This window comes from Chiloscyllium plagiosum, unplaced genomic scaffold (assembly GCF_037043375.1).
Source record: "Chiloscyllium plagiosum isolate Xiang-an unplaced genomic scaffold, Cpla_swu_hap1 HiC_scaffold_8, whole genome shotgun sequence".
Taxonomy (NCBI): domain Eukaryota; kingdom Metazoa; phylum Chordata; class Chondrichthyes; order Orectolobiformes; family Hemiscylliidae; genus Chiloscyllium; species Chiloscyllium plagiosum.
The window spans coordinates 23,475,456-23,501,461 of record NW_028270146.1 but is presented as its reverse complement, the minus strand read 5'-3'; the positions used below and the strand labels follow the sequence as shown (position 1 = coordinate 23,501,461).

Below are 26,006 nucleotides of genomic sequence, written 5' to 3'. Positions count from 1 at the left end.
GTTATGCACTTTATGAAGAGGAGGAGCTGAATATTAATTAAATGGAGTAAGGTTGCAGAAAGCAAGCTGTAAAACAAGGATTTGGGAGTCCTCATGCATGAATCACACAAAGTTATTGTCCAAGTTCAATGCGTAATAGGGAAGGCAAATGGAATGTTGGCCTTTATGTTTCTGAATGGAGTATATAAAAGCAAGGAGGTTTTGCAAAATCTATACAAGGCATTCAACTAACCAAAGCTGGAACACTGAACAGTTTTGCATGCCTTATCTAAGGAAAGATCTACTGGCACTTGAGACAGTTCAGAGAAGGTTCACTTGGCTGATTTTGGATATGGAGGTGCTGAGTTTTGAGATGAGGCCAAGTAGGTTTGGCTTGAACTTATTGGAATTTAGAAGAATGAATCAATTAAGATTCTTGCAGGACTTGATAGGTACAAATGGAGAGGTTGTTGCCCTTTGTGATAGAGTCTAGGATCAGAGGACATAATCTCAGAATAAAGAATTGCACATTTAAGACAGAGGTGAGGACGAATTTCTTCTGAGGGTTATGAATCTGTTGAATTCCTTATCACAGAGGGCTGTGGAGGATGTTAAGTATGCTGGAGGTCAAGAGAGGCAATTTTTAAAATCAGTAAGGGAATCAAGGGTTGTAAGGAAAAGACAAGAAAGTGGAGGTAAGCATTATCAGATCAGCCTGATTTCACTGAACAATGGAGCAGACTTGATAGGATAAATGGCTGACTTCTACTCCTACATCTTACGGCCACTGAGCAAATGCAAGAAAATTCTTAACTTGGAGATTATAAACCTTTGTGTTCATCTTGGCATTATATTTACAGAATAGTTCAATGGCTATAGTTTCTATGATGCATATAAAATCATGGAAGCTGCTGTTTAAATACAAGTTCTCAAGTAAAAGATCTATCAACTTCTATAACCTAATCCATCTGCAAATTTCTGTTTTGTCCCGTGGCCCCACATTCACCAAAGAAACTTTTTTCATTTTGGAAACCACATGGCCAACAATTTTCTTTTATATCTTTTTATTTAGAAAGAGATTTTTAATTTCAAGCTTCAGAGATCAAAAGCATATCTTGGTGCCATCAGTGATTCCAGTACGGTTCGTTCTGATTGAAACAAAATATAGTTATAACTAATTTTCTCAATGCTTACCTTCTTTTTGATTCGCTTGCCACTGTCTGGGTCTTTGACTACTTTTTCCACCTCAGTCATGAAGTAATCATCCAGGCTGAGAACGCGTGGCGCAGCTCCTCCATACTCCACCTCCTTATCCTAAAAAATAAGCACAGAGACATAAATACTTAAGTTCACAAAAAGATACTTTCCAAAATGGTTCTAATTTATTACCTACCTTTTAAAGACAAACACGATTCAATATTGTACCTTTGATGAAGTTAAAAAACAGAACTTGTCAAAACAGAAATTCCTATTCAAAAGTTTGAAATTATTTTGGAGAGATTTTAGTATTTAGACACAGAGCCAAACAATTCTTTGATCAACAAATCAGATGTAAGTACTGCACTCCTACCACATCCGGTCATGAATGGTGGCAAACAATAAAAGAATAAGCTGGCAGAAGAGCCTCCATAAAAAATCTCCATTCTCAATGATGGAGGAGGCCAATACGTCAGTGCAAAAGATAAGGCTTAAATATTTGCAACCATCTTCAGACAGAAATATCAGTGGATGATCCACTCTGGCCTCCTCCCAAGATCCCCAACATCACAGATGCTAGTCATCAGCCAATTCAATTCATTTCATATGATATCGAAAAACAGCTGAAAGCACTGAAGGCATCAAAGGTCCTGACAACACCCTAGCACTAGCATGGAAAGCTTATGCTCCAGAAACTAGCCATTCCATCAGCAAAGATGTCCCAGTATACTAGCAACTCTGATGTCGACCCCTCAACATGGAAAATTGCCGAAGATTGTTCTATCCCCAAAAAGGACAAATCCAATAAAATCAAATACCATACCAAATCTACTTTCAACCATCAGTAAAATGGTGGAAGAAGTTGTTGACTGTACTATCAATTGGAATTTACATAGCAATAATCTACTCAAAGATGCTCACTTTGTGTTCTGCCAATAGCACTTGGCTCCTGATCTCAATAAAACCTTAGACTAAAAATGGAAATATAACTGACTTCAAATTAATGTGAATACCCTTGATGCAATGTGGCACTAGAAGCCTTAGGTAATTTGATGCCAACACGAAGACAGGAAAACTCTCTGCTGATTGAGACCAAACCGAGCACAAATGAAGATGGTTGTGATAATTGGAGGTCTTCATCTCAGTCCCTGGACATCACTGACAGAGCATCTAAGGGGAATGTTCAAGCAGCAATCATTTTCAACTGCTTTGATGACCTTCCTTTATCATAAGGTCAGAAGTGAGGTATTCAATGACGACTGTACAGCATTCAGAACCATTTGCAATTTTGCAGATACTAAAGCAGCCACTCTGCATATGCAGCAAGACCTAGATAATATTTAGGCTTGGGCTGTTAAGTAGAAAGTCATACCCAGGTGTCACGACATGGGGTAAACCCCTCTGCTAATTTAAACCCGACACACCGAGAAGTTCACCTTGCCCCATAATCTGTTAAATTTTGAGAGGCAAAGAACTATCCCAGAGGTCACTATTTAACAATTTTATTTCTTAACAGCTATTTACAATTCCTTTCACTTTGCCCACTCTATAATACTGGTCTGATAAAAACACCAATTAGGATTTACAAAATAAATTCAAATTTCAAAACCAGCCAGCTGTTGAATCTTCTCTTTATATCTTCCTCTGTAGATTTTCATCTATCATCCTTTCTTCAGTATTCTGCTTCACAGGTCTTTCATATGAACAGGTACTTTTCAGAGAGCTATTCAGCAAGCAGTCTATACTTGTTGGTTTTCTTGGTAGTTCTCCCCCTAACTGTTCAATATGTCTGGTTTTATACTCCAAAACATTGGATCATTTCACTAGTTTGATGTTGTCAAAATACTAAATTCAAACTTGATTGGATTTTGGTATCTGGGGCATAATTTAAAATTTGGCCAAATTTGAATTTGTTCTTGTATCATGGCAACTCACCTGCACGATTGGTTTCGCAGTCAAATATTAAATTCTAATTCTTTCAACACACTGTGTGCCTCTCTAAGCCTATGCCAACTTCCAGTCTCTCTCAAAGATATAGCACATACCTACACCTTCATAATATCAAACCATAGGAATGCCAGGCAATAACTGCTTCTAACCAGAGAGAATCTCAATATTAAAATCACACAATCCCCCATCATTAACATCAACTGTGATGATGATAATCATTCATCACAGCCTGATTCAGTCATGTAAATAAAGTGGATAAAGGGCAAGTCAGACACTGGGACAAGAAACTCATCTCTAGACTCCCCAAAGACAATCCCTTAAAGTACATTTAGAGTCACAGAGTCATACAGGACAGAAACAGACTCTTCAGTCCAATTCATCCATGCCAACCAGGTTTCCCAAAACAAACTAGTCCCAGTTGTCTGCTTTTGGCCCATTTCCCTCAATCTTTCCTACTCATGTATCGGTCCAAATGGCTTTTAAATGTTGTAATTGTACCTGCCTCTATCACTTTCTCTGGCAGTAAATTCCATGTATGCACCACCCTGTGTGGAAAATAAAACTGCTCCTCAGCTCACTTTTAAATCTTTCCTCTTAAACCTATGCCCTCTGGTTTTAGGCTCCCCTACCCTCGGAATAAGACTTTGACAATTCACCTCAAAGTCCTACACGTCAGGGAAAAAAGACCCAGCCTATCCAGCCTCTTCGGATAGCTCAAAGCTCTCAGTCCCAGCAACACAGAGTCATAGAGATGTACAGCATGGAAACAGACCCTTCAGTCCAACTTGTCCATGCCGACCAGCTATCTCAACCCAATCTCGTTCCAATTGCCAGACTTGGCACCATATCCCTCTAAACCCTTCCTATTCAAATATCCAGATGCCTTTTAAATGTTGCAATTTAAAATATGCAATGCTTCATGAATTTGAGAGTCATCCTTGTAAATCTTTTCTGCACCCTTTCCAGTTTAATAACATCTCTCTTATAGCAGGACAATCAGAACTGTATGCAGTATTTCAAAAGTGGCCTCTTCAGTGCCCTGCACAGCAGCGGCATGATGTCCCAATTCCTATACTCAATGCTCTGACCAGTGAAGGCAAGTGTGCTAAACGCCGTCTTTATCACCCTGTTTACCTTAGACATGATTTTAAGGAACTGTGCACCTGCATCCCAAGGTCCCTCTGACAATACTTCACAGGGACCTACCATTAACTGTCCAAATCCTGTTTGTTCTACAAAATACAACACCTTGCATTTATGTAAATTAAATTCTATTTGTCACTCCTTGGCCCAACTGATCAAGATCCTGTTGTACTCTTAAATAACCTTCTTCATTGTGCATTATACCACCACGTTTGGTGTCATCTGAAAATTTACTAACAATGCCTCCTATGTTCTCATCCATTTAAATAAATTACAAACAACAGTGGGTCCAGCTCTGATCTTTGAAAAACTCGGCTGGTCACAGGCCTCTAGACCGAAAATAACTCTCTACACACAACTATCTGTCTCCTACTGCCAAGTCAATTTTGTATTCAATTGGCGAGCTCTCCCTGGATCTCATGTGATTTCACCTTACTAAACAGTTAACCATGTAGAACCTTGTCAACGGCCTAACTAGCTCATTTAGACAAAGCATACTGCTCTGTTCTCATCTGTTCTATCGGTCACATTCTCAAAAACCTCAATCCAATTTGTGAGACACAATTTTCGACGTACAAAGCCATGCTGACTATCCCTAATCAGTCTTTGCCTCTCCAAGTGCACGCAAATCCTATCTCAGAATCCCCTCCAACAACATACCCACCATTGATGTCAGGCTCACTGATCTTTCGTTTCTAGGCTTTTCATTGCTGCCTTTCTAAAATAATGGCACAATATTGGTCACCTTCCAGGCTTCCAACACCTCACCCGTGGTTGTCGATGACACAAATATCTCTGCTAGGGGCCCTACAATTTCTTCCCTTGCTTTGCACAATGTCCTGGGATATACTTGATCAGGTCCTGAGGATTCATTACCTTTGTGTGTTCAGACTTCCAGCACTTCCTCTTCTGTAATAAGGACTCTTTTTATGACATCATTATTTATTTCTCTCAGTTCCCCTAGTTTCTTCACCTTTCTCCACAGGAAATACCAATGCAAAATATTTTATCTCTTTAGTATCTCTTCCATCTCCTATGGTTCCACACATAGATGGCTTAATTGATCTTGAATGGGTCCTATTCTCTCCCTAGTAACCCTTAATATACTTGTAAAATCTATTTGGATTCTCCTTAACCCTATCGACCAAAGCAATCTATTATCCCTTTTTTGCCCTCTTCATTTCCCTCTTTAGTGTACTATACTTTAGCCCTATATTTCTCAAAGGAATCACCTGATCCCAGACGTTTAATACTTGACATATACCTCTTCCTTTCTGTTGACCACAGTCCCATTATCTCTAGTCATCCAGCGTTCCCTACTCCTATCATTTTTGCCCTTCACTCTAACAGGAACATGCAGTCTCGAAACTCTTGTTATCTCACTTTTGAAAACCTCCCACACACCAGTCATTCCTTGACCTGTGAAGAGCCTCCCCAATTAACTTTTGAAAGCTCCTGTCTAGTACCTTCAAATTGGACTTGTTTATCAATATGTACCTACTACAGAAGGAGCAAAACATGGCCTTAATTTAGAACTTCTATGCAAGGCTTATCCTTTTTCACAACTATTTTAAAAGTAATAGGATTATGGTCACTGGTCCCAAACTGCTCCCCCACTAATACTGCAGTCACTTGCTCTGCCTTATTTCCTAAGAGAAGGCCAAGTTCTGCTCCTTCTCTAGTAAGTGCATATTGATAAAGAAACATTTCTTGAACACACAACAAATTTCTCCCCATCCAAGTCCTTAACACTGGCAGCCCCACTCTAAAGTTGAAAACTTCTACTATTACAACCCCCATTATTCTGACAGATATCTGAGATCTCCCTCCATATTTGCTCCTCAAGTTCCTGCAGAGGAACATAGATACTTTAAATGAGTGGACAAAGGTCTCACAGATGGAATACAATGTTAATAAATGTAAAGTCATGCATTTTGGTAGGAGTAACAGTAAAAAGGACTATTACTTAAATGGTAAAAAGTTACAGCATGCTGCTATACAGAGGACCTGGGTGTCTTTGTGCATGAATCACAGAAGGTTGGTCTGCAGGTACAACAGGTAATTGGGAAGGCAAATGGAATTTTGTCCTTCACTGCTGTTGGGATTGCGTTTAAAAGCAGGGAGATTATGTTACAGCTGTATAGGGTGCTGGTGATGCCACACCCGGAGTTCTGCGTGCAGCTTTAGTCTCCTTACTTGCGAAAGGATGTACTGGCCCTAGAGGGGTGAAGAGGAAGTTCACTGTGTTGATTCCGGAGTTGACAGGATTGGTTTATGAGGAGAGACTGAGTAGACTGGGATTACATTCACTGGAATTTAGAAGAATGAGGGGAGATCTTATAGAAACATATAAAATTATGAAGGGAATAGATAAGTTAGATGGAGAGAGAATGTTTCCACTTGCAGGTGAAACAAGGACAAGGCATAACCTCAAAATTAGGCAGAGCAGATTTAGGAATGAATTGAGAAGGAACTTATTCACGCAGAGGGTTGTGAGCCTATGGAATTCCCTGCCCAGTGAAGTAGCTGACGCTACTTCAGTAAATGTTTTTAAAGCTAAGATCAATAATTTTTTGAACAATGAAGGAATTAAGGGATATGGTGAAAGGGCGGGTAAGTGGAGCTGAGACCACAAAAAGATGAGCCATGACCTTACTGAATGGTGGAGCAGGCTCAAAAGGCCAGATGGCCAACCCCTGTTCCTAGTTCTTATGACAATTGGGGAGGCTAACAGTACAATTCCATCAAGGTGATTACCCCTTTCTTATTTCTCAGTTCCACCTATAAAGTGTTACTTGACGATCCCCCCAGAATATCCTCTCTAAGTAAAGCACTGATGCTTTCTGTAATCAAAACACTACTCATGTCGCATTTTCAGGTGCAATCAAAGGGAACACATGTACAAGCATATACACCAAGTAAGAACTGAATTACAAACAGGGCAGATATGCTGCCTCACCTTTTCTAATCAGAAATGCTGAAGAATAGAATAGACTAGCAATTTAGTGTCGCACACATTTTTAAAAAAGTGAAAAGTTTTATAACTCACTTTACTTTTGGAACCAGTAAAAATGACCTAAGTCATAGATTAGAAGAAAATAAGTAAAAATCATGGCAAAGTTCGTCTCATATTAATTTCCGTTTGGGAAAAGTATATTAAAATGACGAACGCTGGAATACTCAGAATCTGCTATCGAAGAAGCCTCTATGCGGAGACGAAAGTAAATTGTCCATTCCGGTTGACATCAACTAGCTAGGCTCTTCTTGGTTTGCATGGCACAGAGCTATTCATTCTTCTCAGTAGCTGAGACACAAACTTGCAAGTAACACTTGTATAGTAGTAACCTGCTCATTGATGCCTCTTTTGGCTAATATTAGGGTCATCGGGCTTCTGATCTCACTACATCTTTGGTCTGAACACAGACAAAACAGCTGAACTCCACAACTGAGAGCAACTGCCCTTGACAGACTGCATTTCATTGAGCATGGCATTAAGTAGTTCTAACGAAACAGGTATCAATGGAAATCAGAGGAAAGCTCTCTGATGACATATACACCTCAAGAAAACTGGTGCGATTGCTCAAGGTCAATCACCTCTGTCCCACAATATCATTGCAATAATTCCTCAGGGTAAATATTTTTATTTAACCTGTTCAGACACATATGACACATGTCTAGGGTAGCCAGGGGTTGAAAACAGCTATGCTGGCCCAAGAGTAAAGAAATTACTACTATGGCACAAAAGCTTTAAATTACTCAAGGCAGTGTCCTAGGCCCAAGCACCTTCAGCCATTTCATCAATGACCTTCCTATGTCATTAGGTGAGTAGTGGGGGTGATGATTGCACACTTCACACTTCCTTGGACAGTGAAGGAATCCATATTCTCGTGCAGCAAAACATGGACAACTAAACTTGTGCTGATAAATGAGATTTGTGTCAAACAAGACTATCACGAAAAAATGAAAATCGAACATTTGCCCAATACATTCAACGGTATTACCATCACTGAATCCTTCCTAACAACATTCTTGGGGGTTACCATTGATCAAATACTGAACAGAATGAACAATATAAATAATGTGTCTACATCAAGTCTGATGCTGGAGGTCTGTGGCAAATAACTAACTTCCTCACTCAACAGTGCTTGTCTACCATCTACAACTTAGGAGTATTGTGATGGAATAATCTCCACAAACCTAGATGAGTGAAGCTCCAACAACACAAGAACTCAAAAATCATCAAGGATAAAGCTTGATTGACACCTAAACTTTCCACAGTCACTCTCTTCATCAATGAAGCACAAAGTGGCACAAGTATGTACCATCTACACAATGCACTGCAGGAACCAACCAAGCATCGTCAAACAATACCTATGAAACCCATGGTCCCCACCACCTAGAAGGACAAGGAAAGCAGATGCATGGGAACACCATCATCTGCTATTCCTCTCCAAGTTCACACACCATTCTGACTTAGAATTAATTAACTGTTCTTTCACTGTCACTGGGTCAAAATCCTGGAATTCCCTTTGGATACAAGTACATGAAATTCACTGCAGTGACTTAAGGTAGATCACCACACCTTATCAAGGTCAAATAAGGGTGTATAATAAATGCTGACAAGCCAATTATGCTCACAGCCCATGATTTATGACGTGATAGAACTGTAAACTTTCAAATAAGTTGACAGATGGTTATACTCACACGAATGAGTTTAGCAACATGTGTCTTCCCACTTCCAGGGAGTCCTCGCATAATAACTACAATCTGTAAGAAAATAATGTTCAATGTTACTGCAAAACATAATGATCCAAACCACATATAAAATATGCTGATCTAAACTAATTAAATTTTCTCTGAAGTCAAATGAGTTCTTAGCACAAACAATACAATTACTGTGACAGAAGATAAACAAATGGATCTTGCCCTTATCTCTTAAAAGAATGGTATTCAATCATGACATTTATAATTAATAATCCCCCTCTGAAAGTCATTCTAAAGCAAATCCTATTACTGTACACAGAAAGACAGATATTCTAAATATGAAGTATAAGCTGACAGCTGACACTCTGGACAAGCAATCATTGCTTAACATAGGAACATTGCATTTAAAGCAATAGAATCAGTAAAATAAATTAAATAACCTGTATGAAATTGAAAATTTACTTGTAATCCAGTAAAGGTACAACTGCATTCTTTCAGATTTGAGTTACAGTTGCAGATTTCTTTAAATGTAGGTATAGACAGAGCCCTTAGGAGGCCTTTGTGTGATACCGGTGCATGCAAAGGGAAGCTCTGCCTATGACGTATATTTAAAACGGATTCAAGTAAGGTCAACACCACTGAAGAACAGGAAAAAGGTTGGTGCACGCTGTTTTGATCATCTGATAAAGTTGCAGATAGACTGAGAATGATCTGATATGCAACAATAATTGTTCCAGAGATTAGAGACCAACAATAAGGATAAAAATCAGTAGAATGTGACAAGTGATGGTTCTCTGGGTACAATATTCTGGCCTTATAGCTTCATTACATACCAATGATGGGTGAAGAAATAGGGTGTTGCTTAGTGTTATGAAGATGTGGTGTACTGTACCTTTAAGAAAGTTAAAAGCTCGCAGAACTACCTGACAGCACCAAGTGTTCTGAACAAGATATAATGTAATCTTTTGGTCCAGCAGCTAGTGTAGCTGGTTGCCTGGAGACAAAATCAAATTTGAATTAGGCCAATCAGCTTAAATTATATTCCAAAAAAAAATTAAACTCCAATCAAGTTTGAATTTAGTATATTGACAACATTAAAAGCCAATGACACAACCCGATGCTTTGCAGGTATAAGACTGGGAAAAATTGAATAGTTGGGGGAGAACTGCCAAAAGATCAACAGATGCAGACTGCTAGCCAGAACTGTCTGAGAGGTACCTGTCTAGAGGAGGAGTTGGCGAGAGAAAAACATCGACAACGACTGGGACAGCAAATTGGCAAAGAGAAGACTTAACAGCTGGCTGGTTTCGAAATTTGAATTTTTGAGTAAAACTTAATCAGGGGTTTTATCTGAGTAGTAGTCTAGAAAGGAAAGTAAAAGATAGGTTAGAGGAAGCAGGTGTAAATAGTTGTTAGTTAATTATTCTCAGTTATACTTTAAGAAAAAAAGTTGTTAATTGGTACTTTAAATAGTTCTTGGTCTCTTGAATTTTCACAGATTACTGCAAGTAATAAATCTTTTCTGTGTTGCTGGTTTAAATTAAGCAGGAGGATATACCCCGTGTCATAACAATTGGGGGCTCATCCAGGCTTTGAATGGTTTGGGGGCTTTTGTCTGCGATTTGAACAGTTTGGGTCCTGGATTTGTGATTTGAACTGGTTTAGACAGATTTGAATAGATTTGGGTATACAAAAAACACCAGCAGATTTAAACACTTGCAGGTTAGTGTCCCAATTCTTTAAATAAAACGCAGGCGAGACAATTTGTTTAATTTCGGTGACTGGTGGCTGATTAAATTAAAAGTGAGAGAAATTGTTCTTAAAATTGCTAAAAGGGTTCTGGGATTTGAAGATGATCCTCAAATTTGCCAAGAATTTTTAGAAGGAAAGAAAAAAGCCATGCCTTTAGAATTAGCAATTAAGAAAGATTTGAGTTTAACCAAAGACAAAAGTAAAGCTGAAATTGTAAGGGAGTAACTCAAACACTGAGGTGCATCAGAGACACAGACAAGTGCATTAGAGGTAGAAACACTTAAATTACAATTGAGGAAAATGGACTTAGTTGATAAACAAAAAGAGAAGTAAGCAAGGAGGAGAGAGAAAGAAAAAGAGAGGAGAGAGACAGAGAGAGAGAAAGGAGAGAGAGAGAGATGGTACTTACCTGAGCAAAAAGAGAGTTTGAATTTGAGAAGTTGCGACTTAGTCAGCAAAGTCAAGTTAACAGGATGGAGATTAAAAGAGAAGATAGTGATATAGGAGAAAGTGAGGACTGCAGATGCTGGAGATCAGAGCTGAAAATGTGTTGCTGGAAAAGCGCAGGTCAGGCAGCATCCAGGGAACAGGAGAATCGACGTTGCGGGCAGAAGCCCTTCTTCAGGAAGATAGTGATATACACAAATATGTCAAAACTCTGTCACATTTTGATGAGAAAGAGGTTGAAGCCTTCTTTATTTAATTTGAAAAATTGGCTAGGCAGATGGAGTGGTCCGAGGATTTAGGGGTAATGCTATTTCAGACTAAACTAGTAGGCAGAGCGAGTGAAGTATTTACCACACTCTCAGATGAGGTGTCAAGAGATTATGAAGAAGTTAAACAGGCTGTTTTAAGTGCTTATAAATTGGCACCAGAAGCATACAGACAGCGGCTCAGAATCACAAAGAACCAGGTCAGACTTATGCTGGATTCAAAAGAATTAAACATAGTCATTTTGAGAGATGGGTGCATGCTTTGAAAATAGATAGAACCCTTTGAGGCTCTACGAGAGATTATTCTGCTGAAGGAGTTTAAAAACTCACTTCCAGAGATGGCAAGAATTTAAGTGGAGGAACAGAAAGTTCAGGAAGTGAGAGGGGCAGCAGAATTAGCAGATGAGTACATGTGGTGCATGAGACAGCTTCTGGCCAGAATTTCGTCCTGTGAGGGATAGAAGTTGGGAGATGCTACACTACGAAACCAAACGTAGAGAGCATAGGATAAAAAAGAAGCCCAAGAGGGTGGAAAGGAAGTGAAAGGCTTCACGTGTTTCCACTGTGATAAAGTGGGGCAAAAAGTCATAGCGCTGGTTGTTAAAGAAAGGCACCATGGGAAAAGATGCAGTAAAAAAAGCTAAGCCAGTGACATTAGTGAAGGTAGCTGAAAAATGTGTTGCTGGAAAAGCGCAGCAGGTCAGGCAGCATCCAAGGAGGAGAATCGACGTTTCAGGCATAAGCCCTTCTTCAGGAATGCCCGAAACATCGATTCTCCTGCTCCTTGGATGCTGCCTGACCTGCTGCACTTTTCCAGCAACACATTTTTCAGCTCTGATCTCCAGCATCTGCAGTTCTCACTTTCTCCGCATTAGTGAAGGTAGTAAAGGAGACCCCAAGAAGAACAGAGGAGATGCAGGAGAGTGCACAGCCTAGGCAGAGGCTGGGTACAGAGTTAATACCTGATCTCGACAAAGAATTGACCTGTTTGGATAAAGTTTACTCAGGAAGAACAGGGAGATAACGACAAGAAGTTATAATTTTGAGAGATACAGAATCTCACCGGTCGCTGATAGTAAGAGATGAGGAAATATGCACTCTTTCTGATCTGTTACCCGAGAGTGTGGTAATTTGTGGGATAGATAACAGAAATTTAGGGTTCCCCTATATAAGATCAGGTTGGAGTGCCAATTCACGACTGGGGAAGTTACAGTGGGAGTGATCGACAGAGGGGAAGTTACAGTGGGAGTGATCGACACAGTGTCAGTTCCAGGAATTCAGTTTGTTCTTTGGAATGATTTGGCAGGGTCCAAGATTGGAGTGACTCCCCTTGTTATGGAGGACTGCCAAAAGATCAACAGGTATAGACTTCTAGCCAGAACTGTCTGAGAGGTACCTGACTAGAGAAGGAGTTGCACAGATAGAAACACCGGCAATGACCGGGACAGCAAATCTGCAATGAGAAGATTTAACAGCTGGCTGGTTTTGAAATTTGAATTTTTCAGGACTGTATCGAGAAAGACAAGCCAGTTACATCACCAAATTGGACTTAATGCGTGGTTACTGGCAGGTACCTTTATCAGAGATGGCGAAAGAAATTTCTGCATTTGTAACCCCAAATGTGCGATATCAATTTAAAGTAATGCCTTTTGGATTGAAGAATGCATCTGCCACATTCAAAAGACTCACGAACAGAGTTGTGGTTGGGTTAACAAACTGTGCAGTCTATTTGGTCGATGTAGTGAACTTTACTAAGTCCTGGAACGATCACATGGTACATTCGGCAGAGCTCTTTGAATGATACGAGAAGCAAAACTGGTGATAAACTTAAACAAAACTGAATTCGCAATAGCAAAGCTGACGTTCTTGGGACATAACATCAGTCATGGAAGCTTGACCACACGGAATGCAAAGGTGAAGGCCAACGAGGAATTTCCATGACCAACCTCGAAGAAAGAGCTGCTTTGATTCTTAGGACTCAGCGGATTCATTTGGAAGTTTGTTCCAAACATCAGCAAAGTAGTGGCACCATTAACGGTTTGCTGAAGAAAAACAGTTTCGGTGGACAGAACATTGCTAGGATGTATTCAACCATTTGAAATCAATATTAACCACCAAACTAGTTTTAGCTACACCAAACTTTTCAAAACCTTCTAAAGTCGCCATCGATGCTAGTGACGTAGGAATTGGATCTGTACTCCTACAGGAAGATGAGAATGGGATTGAATGGCCAGTTGGTTACTTTTCGAAGAAGTTCAACATCCACCAGAGGAAATACTCCACGATCAAAAAAGAATTATTGAGTTTGGTACTGGCCTTACAACATTTTAATGTTTATGTCACGAACAATGTGTCGGAGACGGTTGTGTACATGGATCATGATCCATGTACATTCTTAGAACGCTTTAAAGACAAGAATATGAGACTATTTCATTGGAGTCTTATGTTGCAGACTTCTAATTTAAAAATCGTACATGTTGCAGGCTGTAAGAAGGTAATCACAGATGCATTATCGCGGATTTAACTGATAAAGTTTGGATGAGAGTTGTACTTATTTAATTTTTTTGATATATTGTGATAAGGAAAAGAAGTTACGGTGAGCTTAGATTATCGGTACATTAGGGTAATGTGTTTAAAGAATAGAATAAAAAAGCCACCTTTTCATTATGATGGTTCATTTTTTCTTAAGGGCGGAGGTGTTATGAAGATGTGGTGTATTGTACCTTTAAAAAAATTAAAAGCTAGCAGAACTACCGCGGCAGCACCAAGTGTTCTGAACAAGATACAATGTAACCTTTTGGTCCAGAAGCCAGAGTTGCTGGTTGTCTGGAGACAAAAACAAATTTGAATGAAGACAATCGGTTTAACTTGCACCGCCAAAAAAAAACAAACTCCAATCAAGTCTGAATTTAGTATATTGACAATATTAAAAGCTAATGACACAATCTGATGCTTTGGGGCTGTAAGACTGGGAAAAATTGAACAGTTGGGGGGGGGAGAAGTGCCAAAAGACCAACAGACGTAGACTGCTAGTCAGAACTGTCTGAGAGATACCTGCCTCGAGAAGGCGTTGCATAGAGAAAAGCAACACTGACCAGGAGTGCAAATCTGCAAAGAGAAGATTTGATAACTGGCTGGTTTTGAAATTTGAATTTTTCAGTAAATCTTAATTAGGGGTTTTATCAGACTAGTATTTATAGATAAAAAAGTAAAAGATAGGTTAGAGGAAGGAGTTGTAAATAGCAGAGAAATGAAAGTGTGGGATTGTGTTCAAATAACGATCGAAATTGGTGAATGGCAAAAGTCGCCTCTTTATTCAGAAACCGCAAAACTGCTATTTGCAGTTTCTGAATATAGAGGCTACTTTTGCCACTCACCGATTTCGATCATTATTTGAACACAATCCCACACTCATATTTTTCTCTATTGAAATTCATCTGTCAGATGTCTATTTGGCTAACTTGTCAATGTCCCTCTGCAGTCACTATTCACTATTCTCCCTACCTTAGTATTATCTGCAACTTTAGAGATTTTGCCCTGAATCATCTCCAAGTCATTTATGTCAATCAGACAAAACAAGTGTCACACTGATGGAACGCCACTTTTGCTTTGTTTCCAGTCTGAGAAATGCACATCTATACTTACCCTTTGTGTCCTATCTGTTCGCCAATTCTAATCAATGTTGCCAAGCCCCATCAATCACAAGCGTTTGTAAATTTGCTAACTAACCTAGCATGAGGCACTATATTAAATGCTTTTCCAAACTCAAATGTACAACATCCACAGCACTACCCTGATCCACTGCCTTAGCTACCTCTTCAAAGAAGAAATCAAACAAATGGAAAGATAAGCCAGCAGAAGTCATAAGGCAAAAAACGTAACTCACCCTGTCAGGCCGGCTCTGCCTGCCAGGCATTTTTAGAATATCATCAACATTTTTACTTTCTGGTTTCTTTTCAACACGTGGAGGAGGATGTGATGGATGTGGGGCCGAAGGTGGAATCCGTTCGTCAGAGTATCCTCGTCTTTCCCCTAAAATGTTTGGTAAGAGACATTTCACTAATACTGATATCAGATTATTAATCAAGATAAATGATTACAAACACAGGTGTGCAATTCAGATAATGAAGCAATTTTGTGAAAAGCAAAATGATTCTTCTCACCAAAGTCGGGGCATGATAAAGAAAACTTCAATGCTGAACAATCAAGTACTCAGAATTTACAAAACTTAAAGGCACAAGTTTATGGAATGGTAAGACCATATCTAGATTTAATATCATTTTGATTATCATCTGTGCAAAAATATACTGACAATATATGATGCTCTTGTGGCACACTGGATATGACCCTACCCCTGGACTGGGAGATCCAGGTTCAAGTCCCAGCTACAATAAAATCTCTGAACAGCTTAATTTGAAATAGAAGTATCATGAAACTGGAAATAAAAATCGTAAAATAAACTAACTGACCAGCCGAGTGTCACAGGATCAATGCTGGGCTTTGGCTTTTTACAACCTTTACTAATGACTTCAATTAAGAGAGCGAGACTACGCTATCAAAGTTGATGATGATACAAATTATACCATGGAATGGCGAACTGTAGGAAAGACACAAAGAGCCATAAGACAAGTTACGTGAGTGGGCAACAAAACTGCTAAAGGATCATATTGTGAGGGAGAGTGAAATAATTTACCTTAGTGATAAGACCAGAAAAAATTAATTATTTTTGAAAATGTGAAATTTTAAGTATTGACGTGCAGAGAGATGTAGAAGCATTTACCCATAGAATGCAGACAGTTAATATGCAGACATTGCACACTTTTTTTTACTATTTCATGCAATTCAGCCACTGCTGGCTGGGCAGCACTCATTTCCCATCCCTGATTGCCCTGGAGAATGTAGTGGTGAGCTACCTTCTTAAAATGCTGCAGTCCACATGGTGTAGGTACACTCACGGGGTTGTTATAGAGGAAGCTACAGATTCTTGCTCCAGCAACAGTCCTTATAGTCAGTTTATGTTGAGGGTTTGGAAGATGCTGTTGAAGTAATCTTGAGGATAAGCCGCAGCACAACATATATGCTTATGGAACACATTCCTACCATTTTACACTGTTAGCAGAAGCAGTGAATGCAGTGGCTGATGGGGTGTCAGTCAAGCACACAGATATTGTCCTTGATACTGTTGGACTTCAAATGTCTTTGGAAGTGCACTCAGCTGTGAAAGTGGAAAATATTTCATCACACTCCTCAGTTGTGCCTTGTAGATGGTGAACTGACTTTGGCTCATCAGATGAGTTACTTGCCAAAGAATTTCCAGCCTTTGATCTGCTCTTGTATCCACAATATTTATATGACTGATCCAGTTCAGCTTCTGGTCAACAGTAGTCTCCAAGTTGTATTCACCGGAGCATTAGCCGTGGCAATGCCAATGAATGTCAAAGGGAAAACATCAGATTCTTTCTCATTGAAGATGGATATTGCCTGTCACTTGTAGGGCACAAATATTAGAAAGGGAAATGCTGTGTTTGCCAGAAGTTTGGAAATTCAAGGAGTCTTTCTATAATTGAACAAGGGCTTTGGTGAGATCCCATCTGGAGGAATGAGTGCAGCTTCAGTCTTCATATCTAAGGAAGTATAGATTTACATTTCTCCCTGGGATGATGGGGTTGACCTTAGATGGGAGGCCAAGTAGTAAAAAAAAAATTCATTGGATGTGGGTGTCGCTATCTAGGCCAGCATTTATTTTCCATCCCTAATTGCCTAGAGGGCAGTTAGGAGTCAGCCACATTGCTGAGGATCTGGAGTCATATGTAGGCCAAACTGGGTAAGAATAGCAGTTTCCCTTGCAAAAGGACATTAGTGAACCAGATGGATTTTTCTGACAAGTGATAACAGTTTGACAATGATCATTAGACTCCATGCTGAATTTTTATTGAATTCATATTCCACAACTTGCTATGGTGGAAATCAAACCTGTGTCCCAGAACATAACCCAAACTCTGGATTAATAGTCCAGTGATACCACAAGACCACATGCCCATCATAAACAGGAACAGGAATCGGCTGCTCGGCCCTTCAAATCTACTTCACCGTTCAGTAGAATTATGGCTGGTCCGACATTCCACTTTCCTGTAATTTCCATGACACGTGATTTCATGACTGATCTAGAATCTATCTCAGCCTTAAATATACATGAGTACTCTGCCACACAGGTCGATATGGCAAGGAGTTCCAAAGACCCTCAACTCTCCAAGAAGTAATTACTTCTCATCTCAGTCTCAAAACTGTTTAGGCTTTGCTCATAAGACAATCCATCCATATTACAGATCATCCTAGTAAACCTCTGAACTGCCTCCAATTAAATTATATCTTTCCTTAAATAAGGGAATCAAAACTGCTTATAGTATTCCAGATACGGTCTCTCCACACCTTGTACTGTTTCTTTAGATATCCCTATTCTTTCAACCCCCTTTGAAATGAGAGCCAACATCCAATTAGCCTTCCTGCTGTAAGTGTGCGCTAGTGTTACATGTAAAAGTATCCACAAGTCCCATTCTGTCGCAGTTGCCTGCAGTTTCTCTCCGATTAAATAAAATTCTGTTCTTTTGTTCTTCCTTCCAAAATCAAAAGATAGAGAGTGGATTAAATTTGTGGATGATGCAAAATGAGGTGGAAAGGCAAACTTTAGGATGGACACAAAGATTACAAAGAGCCACAGACAGGCTAAGTATATGAAATATATCATGTGGGAACGTGTAATTAAAAGAAACTTTTAAGTGTTAATGCTCAGAGAGATTGGGGGCATTTGCCCAACAGTTAACTTTACATTTTCTCATATTATATTTGATTCGTTAACTTTTTGTCCACTTACTTAAGCTCTCAATATCTCTCTGTAAACTGCTTGTATCCCTCTCACAACCTGCTTTTCCATCTATTTTTGTGCTGTATGCAAATTTGGCTAAGTATTTTCACATCTTTCTCCAAGTCATTCTATATATTGTAAATAATTGTGGTCGCAGCAGAGAGCCCCACTAATGATTGGTTACCAACCTGAAAAAGAACCCTTTATCCTCACTCATGTTTCCTGCCATTAGACAATTTGCTTTCCATATCAATATATTACCTCTAACACCGGGGGCTCTTATGACTTAAACTTTTTTGTGAGGTACCTTGTTGAACACCTTCTGGAAGTCCAATTACAACACATCTATTGGTTTCCCTCTATCCACGCTGGCTAAGACTTCCTCAAAAACTCAAATAAATTAGTCAGACATATCTGAGGTTTCATGAAGTTATGCTGTCTCTTTTTGATTCGACTCTGATTTTGCAACTGTTCTGGATTACTTCCTTAATAATTCATTCCAATATTTTTCCAAAGCAGATGGTATGCTAATTGTCCTACAGTTAGCCATTTTTTGGCCTCTTTCCCCTTTTTGAATGTAGATGTCACATTAGCAGTTTTCTAATCCAGATTAGAACCAATTACAACCAATGCATCCCTTGGGCCAATACTTAAGTTTAGAAGAATGAGAAATAATCTCATTGAAACATTCAAGATTCTGAAGGAGCTTGACAGAGTAGACACTAAAAGATTGTTTTCACTGGTTAGGAAACATAGGAACGTAGTCTCAGGATTAGGGGTTGATCATTTAGGACTAAAGTGAGAAGATATTACTTCATTCAAAGGGTAGTAAAACCTGGGAAAACTCTCCCCCAGCTGTTGAGAGTGCATTTTAGGTTGGGCCAGACAAACTTTTTGTCTCTTAAGAAATCAAGGGATAAAAGTGGAAGCAGAAAAGTCGAGATGAAGTCCATGCCTAACCTTGATTATACTGAATGGCAGAGCAGGCTTTGTCTGCTCCTGCTTCTATTTCTAGACATTTTGTGAGTACAGAATGATCTGAATCCTCCTCTAACCCCCTAACGAAGTACTGTTTATCTATTAATTGTTTTTTTTTTAAAAAAAAGACTATAGCAGAGAGGTATCAGGAAGTATTTTAACTCAAACCTGTACAAAGTAATAAAGTAATTAACTAAGCAGAGATGGCTGGTCAGGTGGTGTGCTGTAGCTGTATGATGTGGGAGCTGGCTGATCCCATTGTGAACGGCAGTGACCACATCTGCAGCAAGTGTTGGTTGCTGGAAGAACTCCAGATCAGAGTTGATGATCTGGAATCTGAGCTTCAAACACTGCGGCGCATCCGGGAGGGGGAGAGTTACCTGGACACTTTGTTTCAGGAGGCAGTCACACCTGGAAGATTAAGTAATTCACATCCAGTTAGTGATCAGGGACATCAGAGTGTGACTGTAAGTGAGGCAGGTAGGGGGAACCTGAGTTCAGGAGTGCAGGAGCCTCAGCCCTTGACCTTGTCCAACAGGTATGAGATTCTTGCTCCCTGTACAGTTGAGGAAAAGGGCTCTGGACAGGATGAGCCAGCTGACCACAGCACCATGGTGCAGAAGGCCATTCAAGAGAGGGGAGCAAAAAGACAAGTCGTTGTTATAGGGGATTCTATAATTAGGGGGACAGATAGTATCCTTTGCAAGCCGGATCGGGAATCTCGCATGGTGTGTTGCCTACCCGGTGCCAGGGTTCGGGACATCTCTGACCGGCTTGAAAGGATATTGGCGTGGGAGGGGGAGGATCCAGTTGTTGTGGTCCACGTTGGGACTAACAACATAGGCAAAGCTAGGGTGGAGGATCTGTTTGAGGATTATCGAGCACTAGGAAGGAAATTGAAGTACAGGTCCTCAAGGGTCATAATCTCTGGATTACTGCCCGAGCCACGTGTCAATTGGCATAGGGATAAGAAAATTAGGGAAGTCAACACGTGGCTAAGGGATTGGTGTCGGAAAGAGGGATTCCACTTCATGGGGCATTGGCATCAGTTTTGGAACCGGGGGGGATCTGTACCGTTGGGAAGGTCTCCACCTGAACCGATCAGGTACCAATGTTCTAGCGAAGAGGATAAATCAGGTGGTCAGTAGGACTTTAAACTTCTGAGTTGGGGGGGAAGGGAAAGTGAAAGCGACAGGGAGCATGGAGTTAAATGGAAAGATAAGCGGCAGGATAGCATATGTGCAGGCAGATTTAAACTTGAGACAGACTGGGAATGCAGCAAAAAGGAAGGATAACTTAGGACACCTTATGACTTCCAATATCTCTAATGATAAGAAAGTTAACATTAAGGCACTTTACCTGAATGCTTGTGGCATTCATAACAAAGCAGACGAACTAATGGCACAGATCATCGTGAATGATTATGATGTGGTAGGCATCACAGAGACGTGGTTACAGGGGAGTCAGGACTGGCAGTTAAACATACAAGGGTTTTCAACTTATCGAAAAGACAGGGAGGTGGGCAGAGGGGGCGGGATTGCCTTGTTAGTTAAGAACAAAATTAAATCTATGTTGCTGAATGACATAGTGTCAGATGATGTGGAGTCTGTGTGGGTGGAATTAAGGAACCACAAAGGCAAAAAAACCATAGTGGGAGTTATGTGCAGACCTCCTAACAGCGGTCAGGACCAGGGGCGCAACATGTACCGGGAAATAGAGAAGGCATGTCAGAAAGGCAAGGTCATAGTGATCATGGGAGACTTCAATATGCAGGTGGACTGGGTAAATAATGTTGCCAGTGGATCCAAAGAAAGGGAATTCATGGAATGCTTACAGGATGGCTTTTTGGAACAGCTTGTCATGGAGCCCACAAGGGAGCAGGCTATTCTGGACCTAGTGCTATGTAATGAACCAGGCTTTATAAAAAATCTTAAAGTAAGGGAACACTTAGGAAGCAGCGATCATAATATGGTCGAGTTCAGTCTGCAGTTTGAAAGAGAGAAGGCAAAATCGGATGTAATGGTGTTACAGTTAAATAAAGGTAACTATGAGGGCATGAGAGAGGAACTGACAAAAATAGACTGGAAGCAGAGCCTAGCAGGGAAGACAGTAGAGCAAAAATGGCAGGGGTTTGTGGGTAAAATTGAGGACACTGTACAGAGGTTCATCCCCAAGAAGAGAAAGATTATCCGGGGAGGGCTTAGACAGCCATGGCTGACAAAGGAAGTCAGGAAATCTATCAAAGAAAAAGAGAGAGCCTATAAAGTGGCCAAGAGCACTGGGAAATCAGAAGATTGGGAAGGCTACAAAAACAAACAGAGGATAACAAAGAGAGAAATAAGGAAGGAGAGGATCAAATATAAAGGTAGGCTAGCCAGTAATATTAGAAATGATAGTAAAAGTTTCTTTCAATACATAAGAAACAAACGACAGGCAAGAGTAGACATTGGGCCACTTCAAACTGATGCTGGAAGCCTAGTGATGGGAGATAAGAAAATAGCTGGAGAACTTAATAAGTACTTTGCGTCAGTCTTCACAGTGGAAGACATGAGTAATATCCCAACAATTAAAGGGAGTCAGGGGGCTGAGTTGAGTATGGTTGCCATTACAAAAGAGATAGTGCTAGAAAAGCTAAAAGGTCTTAAAATTGATAAATCTCCTGGCCCTGATGGGTTACATCCTAGAGTTCCGAGGGAGGCGGCTGAGGAAATAGCGGAGGCGTTGGTTGAGATCTTTCAAAAGTCACTGGAGTCCGGGAAAGTCCCAGATGATTGGAAGATCGCTGTTGTAACCCCCTTGTTCAAGAAAGGATCAAGGCAAAAGATGGAAAATTATAGGCCAATTAGCCTAACCTCGGTTGTTGGTAAAATTCTAGAATCCATCATTAAGGATGAGGTTTCTAAATTCTTGGAAGAGTAGGGTCGGATTAGAACAAGTCAACATGGATTTAGCAAGGGGAGATCGTGCCTGACAAACCTGTTGGAGTTCTTTGAAGAGGTGACAAGTAGGTTAGACCGGGGAAACCCAGTGGATGTGGTCTACCTAGACTTCCAAAAGGCCTTTGATAAGGTGCCACATGGGAGGCTACTGAGCAAGGTGAGGGCCCATTGTGTTCGAGGTGAGCTACTGGTATGGATAGAGGATTGGCTGTCTGACAGGAGGCAGAGAGTTGGGATAAAAGGTTCTTTTTCGGAATGGCTGCCGGTGACAAGCGGTGTCCCGCAGGATTCAGTGTTGGGGCCGCAGCTGTTCACATTATATATTAATGATCTGGATGAAGGGACTTGGGGCATTCTAACGAAGTTTGCCGACGATACAAAGTTAGGTGGACAGGCAGATAGTACTGAGGAAGTGGGGAGGCTGCAGAAGGATCTAGACAGTTTGGAGGAGTGGTCCAGGAAATGGTTGATGGAATTCAATGTGAGCAAATGTGAGGTCTTGCACTTTGGCAAAAAGAATAGAAACATGGATTACTTTCTAAACGGTGAGAAAATTCGTTAAGCCAAAGTACAGAGGGATCTGGGAGTGCTAGTTGAGGATTCTCTAAAGGTAAACATGCAGGTTGAGTCCATGATTAAGAAAGCGAATGCAATGTTGTCAATTATCTCAAGGGGGTTGGAATATAAAAGCACTGTTGTGCTACTGAGACTTTATAAAGCTCTGGTTAGGCCCCATTTGGAGTACTGTGTCCAGTTTTGGTCCCCACACCTCAGGAAGGACATACTGGCACTGGAGCGTGTCCAGCGGAGATTCACACAGATGATCCCTGGAATGGTAGGTCTAACATACTGAGGATCCTGGGATTGTATTCATTGGAGTTTAGAAGATTAAGGGGAGATCTAATAGAAACTTACAAGATAATACATGGCTTGGAAAGGGTGGACGCTAGGAAATTGTTTCCGTTAGGCGAGGAGACTAGGACCCGTGGACACAGCATTAGAATTAGAGGGGGTAAATTCAGAACAGAAATGCGGAGTCATTTCTTCAGCCAGAGAGTGGTGGGCCTGTGGAATTCATTGCCACAGAGTGCAGTGGAGGCTGGGACGCTAAATGTCTTCAAGGCAGAAATTGATAAATTCTTGATGTCACAAGGAATTAAGGGCTACGGGGAGAATGCGGGTAAGTGGAGTTGAAAGGCCCATCAGCCATGATTGAATGGCGGAGTGGACTCGATGGGCCGAATGGCCTTACTTCCGCTCCTATGTCTTTTGGATCTCTAAAATACAGTCGGTTATAAATAAAAATATGTGCTATTTTTACATTTCACCTCAACAGAGGACCATAAGAAAGAGAAATTAATCTTCAACCAAGACTAAAACTCAGTAACACCCCAACAGATTTACACTGAAGTTGCAGATGCCACGTTTATAGCAGATGAAGACTTGCCTTCAGAATTTTGTCAAGATAACTTCTTTGATCCCAACGCATAGGAACCTCCAGCGTAATTCAATCTACCCACAATATTCAAATTTCCAATCATGCTACTCAGTTCAATTTACCAGCCTCTGATTCTCAGAGACTGCTAGCAATGGTGATATTGAACAATAATTTGATGTAGCTTGTATATAAATACCATCACAATTACCTGTTCCAAGATGCCAATACTCATTTCAATGCTGTGATGACCAAATTTGGCAAAACCATCAACAAGTAATCTGGCTGGCATATAAATAACTGTGTGAATGACACAAATTCAAATACCTCCAAAACCACCAGGTGGGTGATCAAATGGTGGTCGATCAGATAAGCGATCAAACTGTGGTCTGTCAAATCCCCCTCGATTGAAGTGATCCTTACTGTCTGGATAGTTGTGATATCCACTTGAACGAGTGGGTGGGCCATGAGACATTCTGCAAGTGAAACCCACACACATAAAAGTTTACTTCTGACATTTACAGAGGAAAGAATCTTCCTTAATTTAAAGAACAAAACAGACTCAGGCTTCTTGACAGAATGGGAACCAAAAAGCATATCCTCTCTGAGTCAGTTGATTGGTTTGATAGATGCCAACAAAATACCACTTAAAAAACTAAACTATAGGTGTTATTATTCACAATCAATAAAGATGAACATATATTAATGATACATTGTGCACAGAAATGATATGGTTAAATAGTGCATTATAGGTGCATGGCCTTCAGCTATCTGAGGATGTCAAGTTTGCTCAGGCTGGATGGCTATTCTTCATAAAATTTATTCACAGAATGTGGGTTAGGCCTGCAATTATTGCCCTTCCCTAACTGTCCAGAAGTCCACATTACTGTGGGTCTGGAATCACACTTAGACCAGAGCAGCTAAGGATGACAGTTTCTTTCCTCAAAAGATATTAGTAAACCAGATGGGTTTTTCTGAAAATTGACAATGGGTTCATGAATATTAGACCTTTAATTCTAGATTTTTAAAAATGATTTCAAATTCTATCATCTGGACGTGTGTTCTCAGGACATTACCTCTAGAGTTATAGCCTAGCCATAATACCACTAGGTCAATGCATCTCCTGCTGGTTTGCAGTGCAGAGTGATGCCAACAATGTGGGTTCAATTCCTACAACAGCTGAGGTTACCATGAAGGACCCACCTTCTCCACTTCTTCTGTTGCCACAGGTGTTATGAAATCCAAGTTAAATCACAAGTCAACTTTATAGTCCATTAGGACTAGCTTTATGGTCCACTAGAACTATGGTGACATTACCTTTACAGCTGTTTGAACAAGATTTGGGAGGTTTGGTGTCGCATCTTGGATGTTCCTGCAAACTCACTTGCTACAAATCACAAATACTTCCTCATCACATTAATCTTTAGTTTACATTATGATATTTTAATTCAGGTCCAATGCTTACCTATCCTCACGCCCAAATCGCTCACGCTCAAATCCTTCCCTCTCATAATCTCCCATTGACCTGTCCCTGTATAGGTCACGCTCTCTATCATAGTCTCTCCGATCCAAGAATGAATCTCTTCTTTCCAAAAATTGATCTCGTTCCCCATAACGATCTCGAGGACCAAGAGAATCTAAATGGGAGAATATCACTCTGTGAAATCTAAAGACCATTTGATCCATTTATTTTTAGTGAATTCCTCAAGTTATTTTTAGTCATAATTGGTGACTGATGACATCATCAGGACAAATGGTAAGATTTAGCAAGCTTGACTGCATGAAAGGAGACAATCATTAGTTGATCACTGCTTGTAGTTATGATAACGATAAAACTGTCAGCAAATGTTATCATGATTCTGACTATTTGAAATGGAAGAAATTTGTGAGTAATTATTACGATTAGTTACTACTTCATCAGAGTATCCCTTCCACACAGTCAGTGAAAAGGTTATAAGTTTTGAAAATCTATTTGCTTACAGGGCTTCTCAGAGCTTTCTTTTCGAGCCAACAAACTGGAGTTGCGCACACATAAGCATGCAATCAGTACTCAAATACTGGGAAACAAATGCATCCTGGCCTGTTATCATCAGTGAAGAAACAGTCACATTACAAGGGCACCATTTCTATTTTGTTTGCTCTTGTCTGGTACCAATCACTAAATAGTTGAATATTAGGATCCAAAGTGCTACTGGTTAATATTGTAGCTTGAACTATGCTAGACAACATTTTAAAGAGCCACAGGCATTATGACATTGAAGGATAACACACAAGACTACAAAAAAAAACTCAATTCCGTTTTATTTTCATCCAACATTCCCAAAAGTTAATATCACTCTTAAAAAATAAGATTT

The 26,006-nt window shown here is 40.2% G+C and overlaps 1 protein-coding gene across 4 annotated transcripts in view; it reads right to left on the bottom strand.

Moving 5' to 3' along the window:
• ylpm1 (YLP motif containing 1) overlaps nucleotides 1–26,006 on the bottom strand; it is a 142,815-nt gene that overhangs the window by 38,451 nt on the left and 78,358 nt on the right. For all 4 annotated transcript variants that reach the window (XR_015757843.1, XM_043697112.2, XM_043697113.2 and 1 more), the window contains 5 exons: nucleotides 25,118–25,289; nucleotides 23,980–24,128; nucleotides 15,325–15,470; nucleotides 8,974–9,036; nucleotides 1,174–1,293 (listed from right to left, as the gene is read on the bottom strand). Coding sequence is in view for 3 of the 4 variants with exons in the window: in XM_043697112.2 (XP_043553047.2) it covers nucleotides 1,174–1,293; nucleotides 8,974–9,036; nucleotides 15,325–15,470; nucleotides 23,980–24,128; nucleotides 25,118–25,289 (650 nt within the window). In the remaining variant the exon portion in view is untranslated. The remainder of the gene's footprint in view (nucleotides 1–1,173; nucleotides 1,294–8,973; nucleotides 9,037–15,324; nucleotides 15,471–23,979; nucleotides 24,129–25,117; nucleotides 25,290–26,006) is intronic.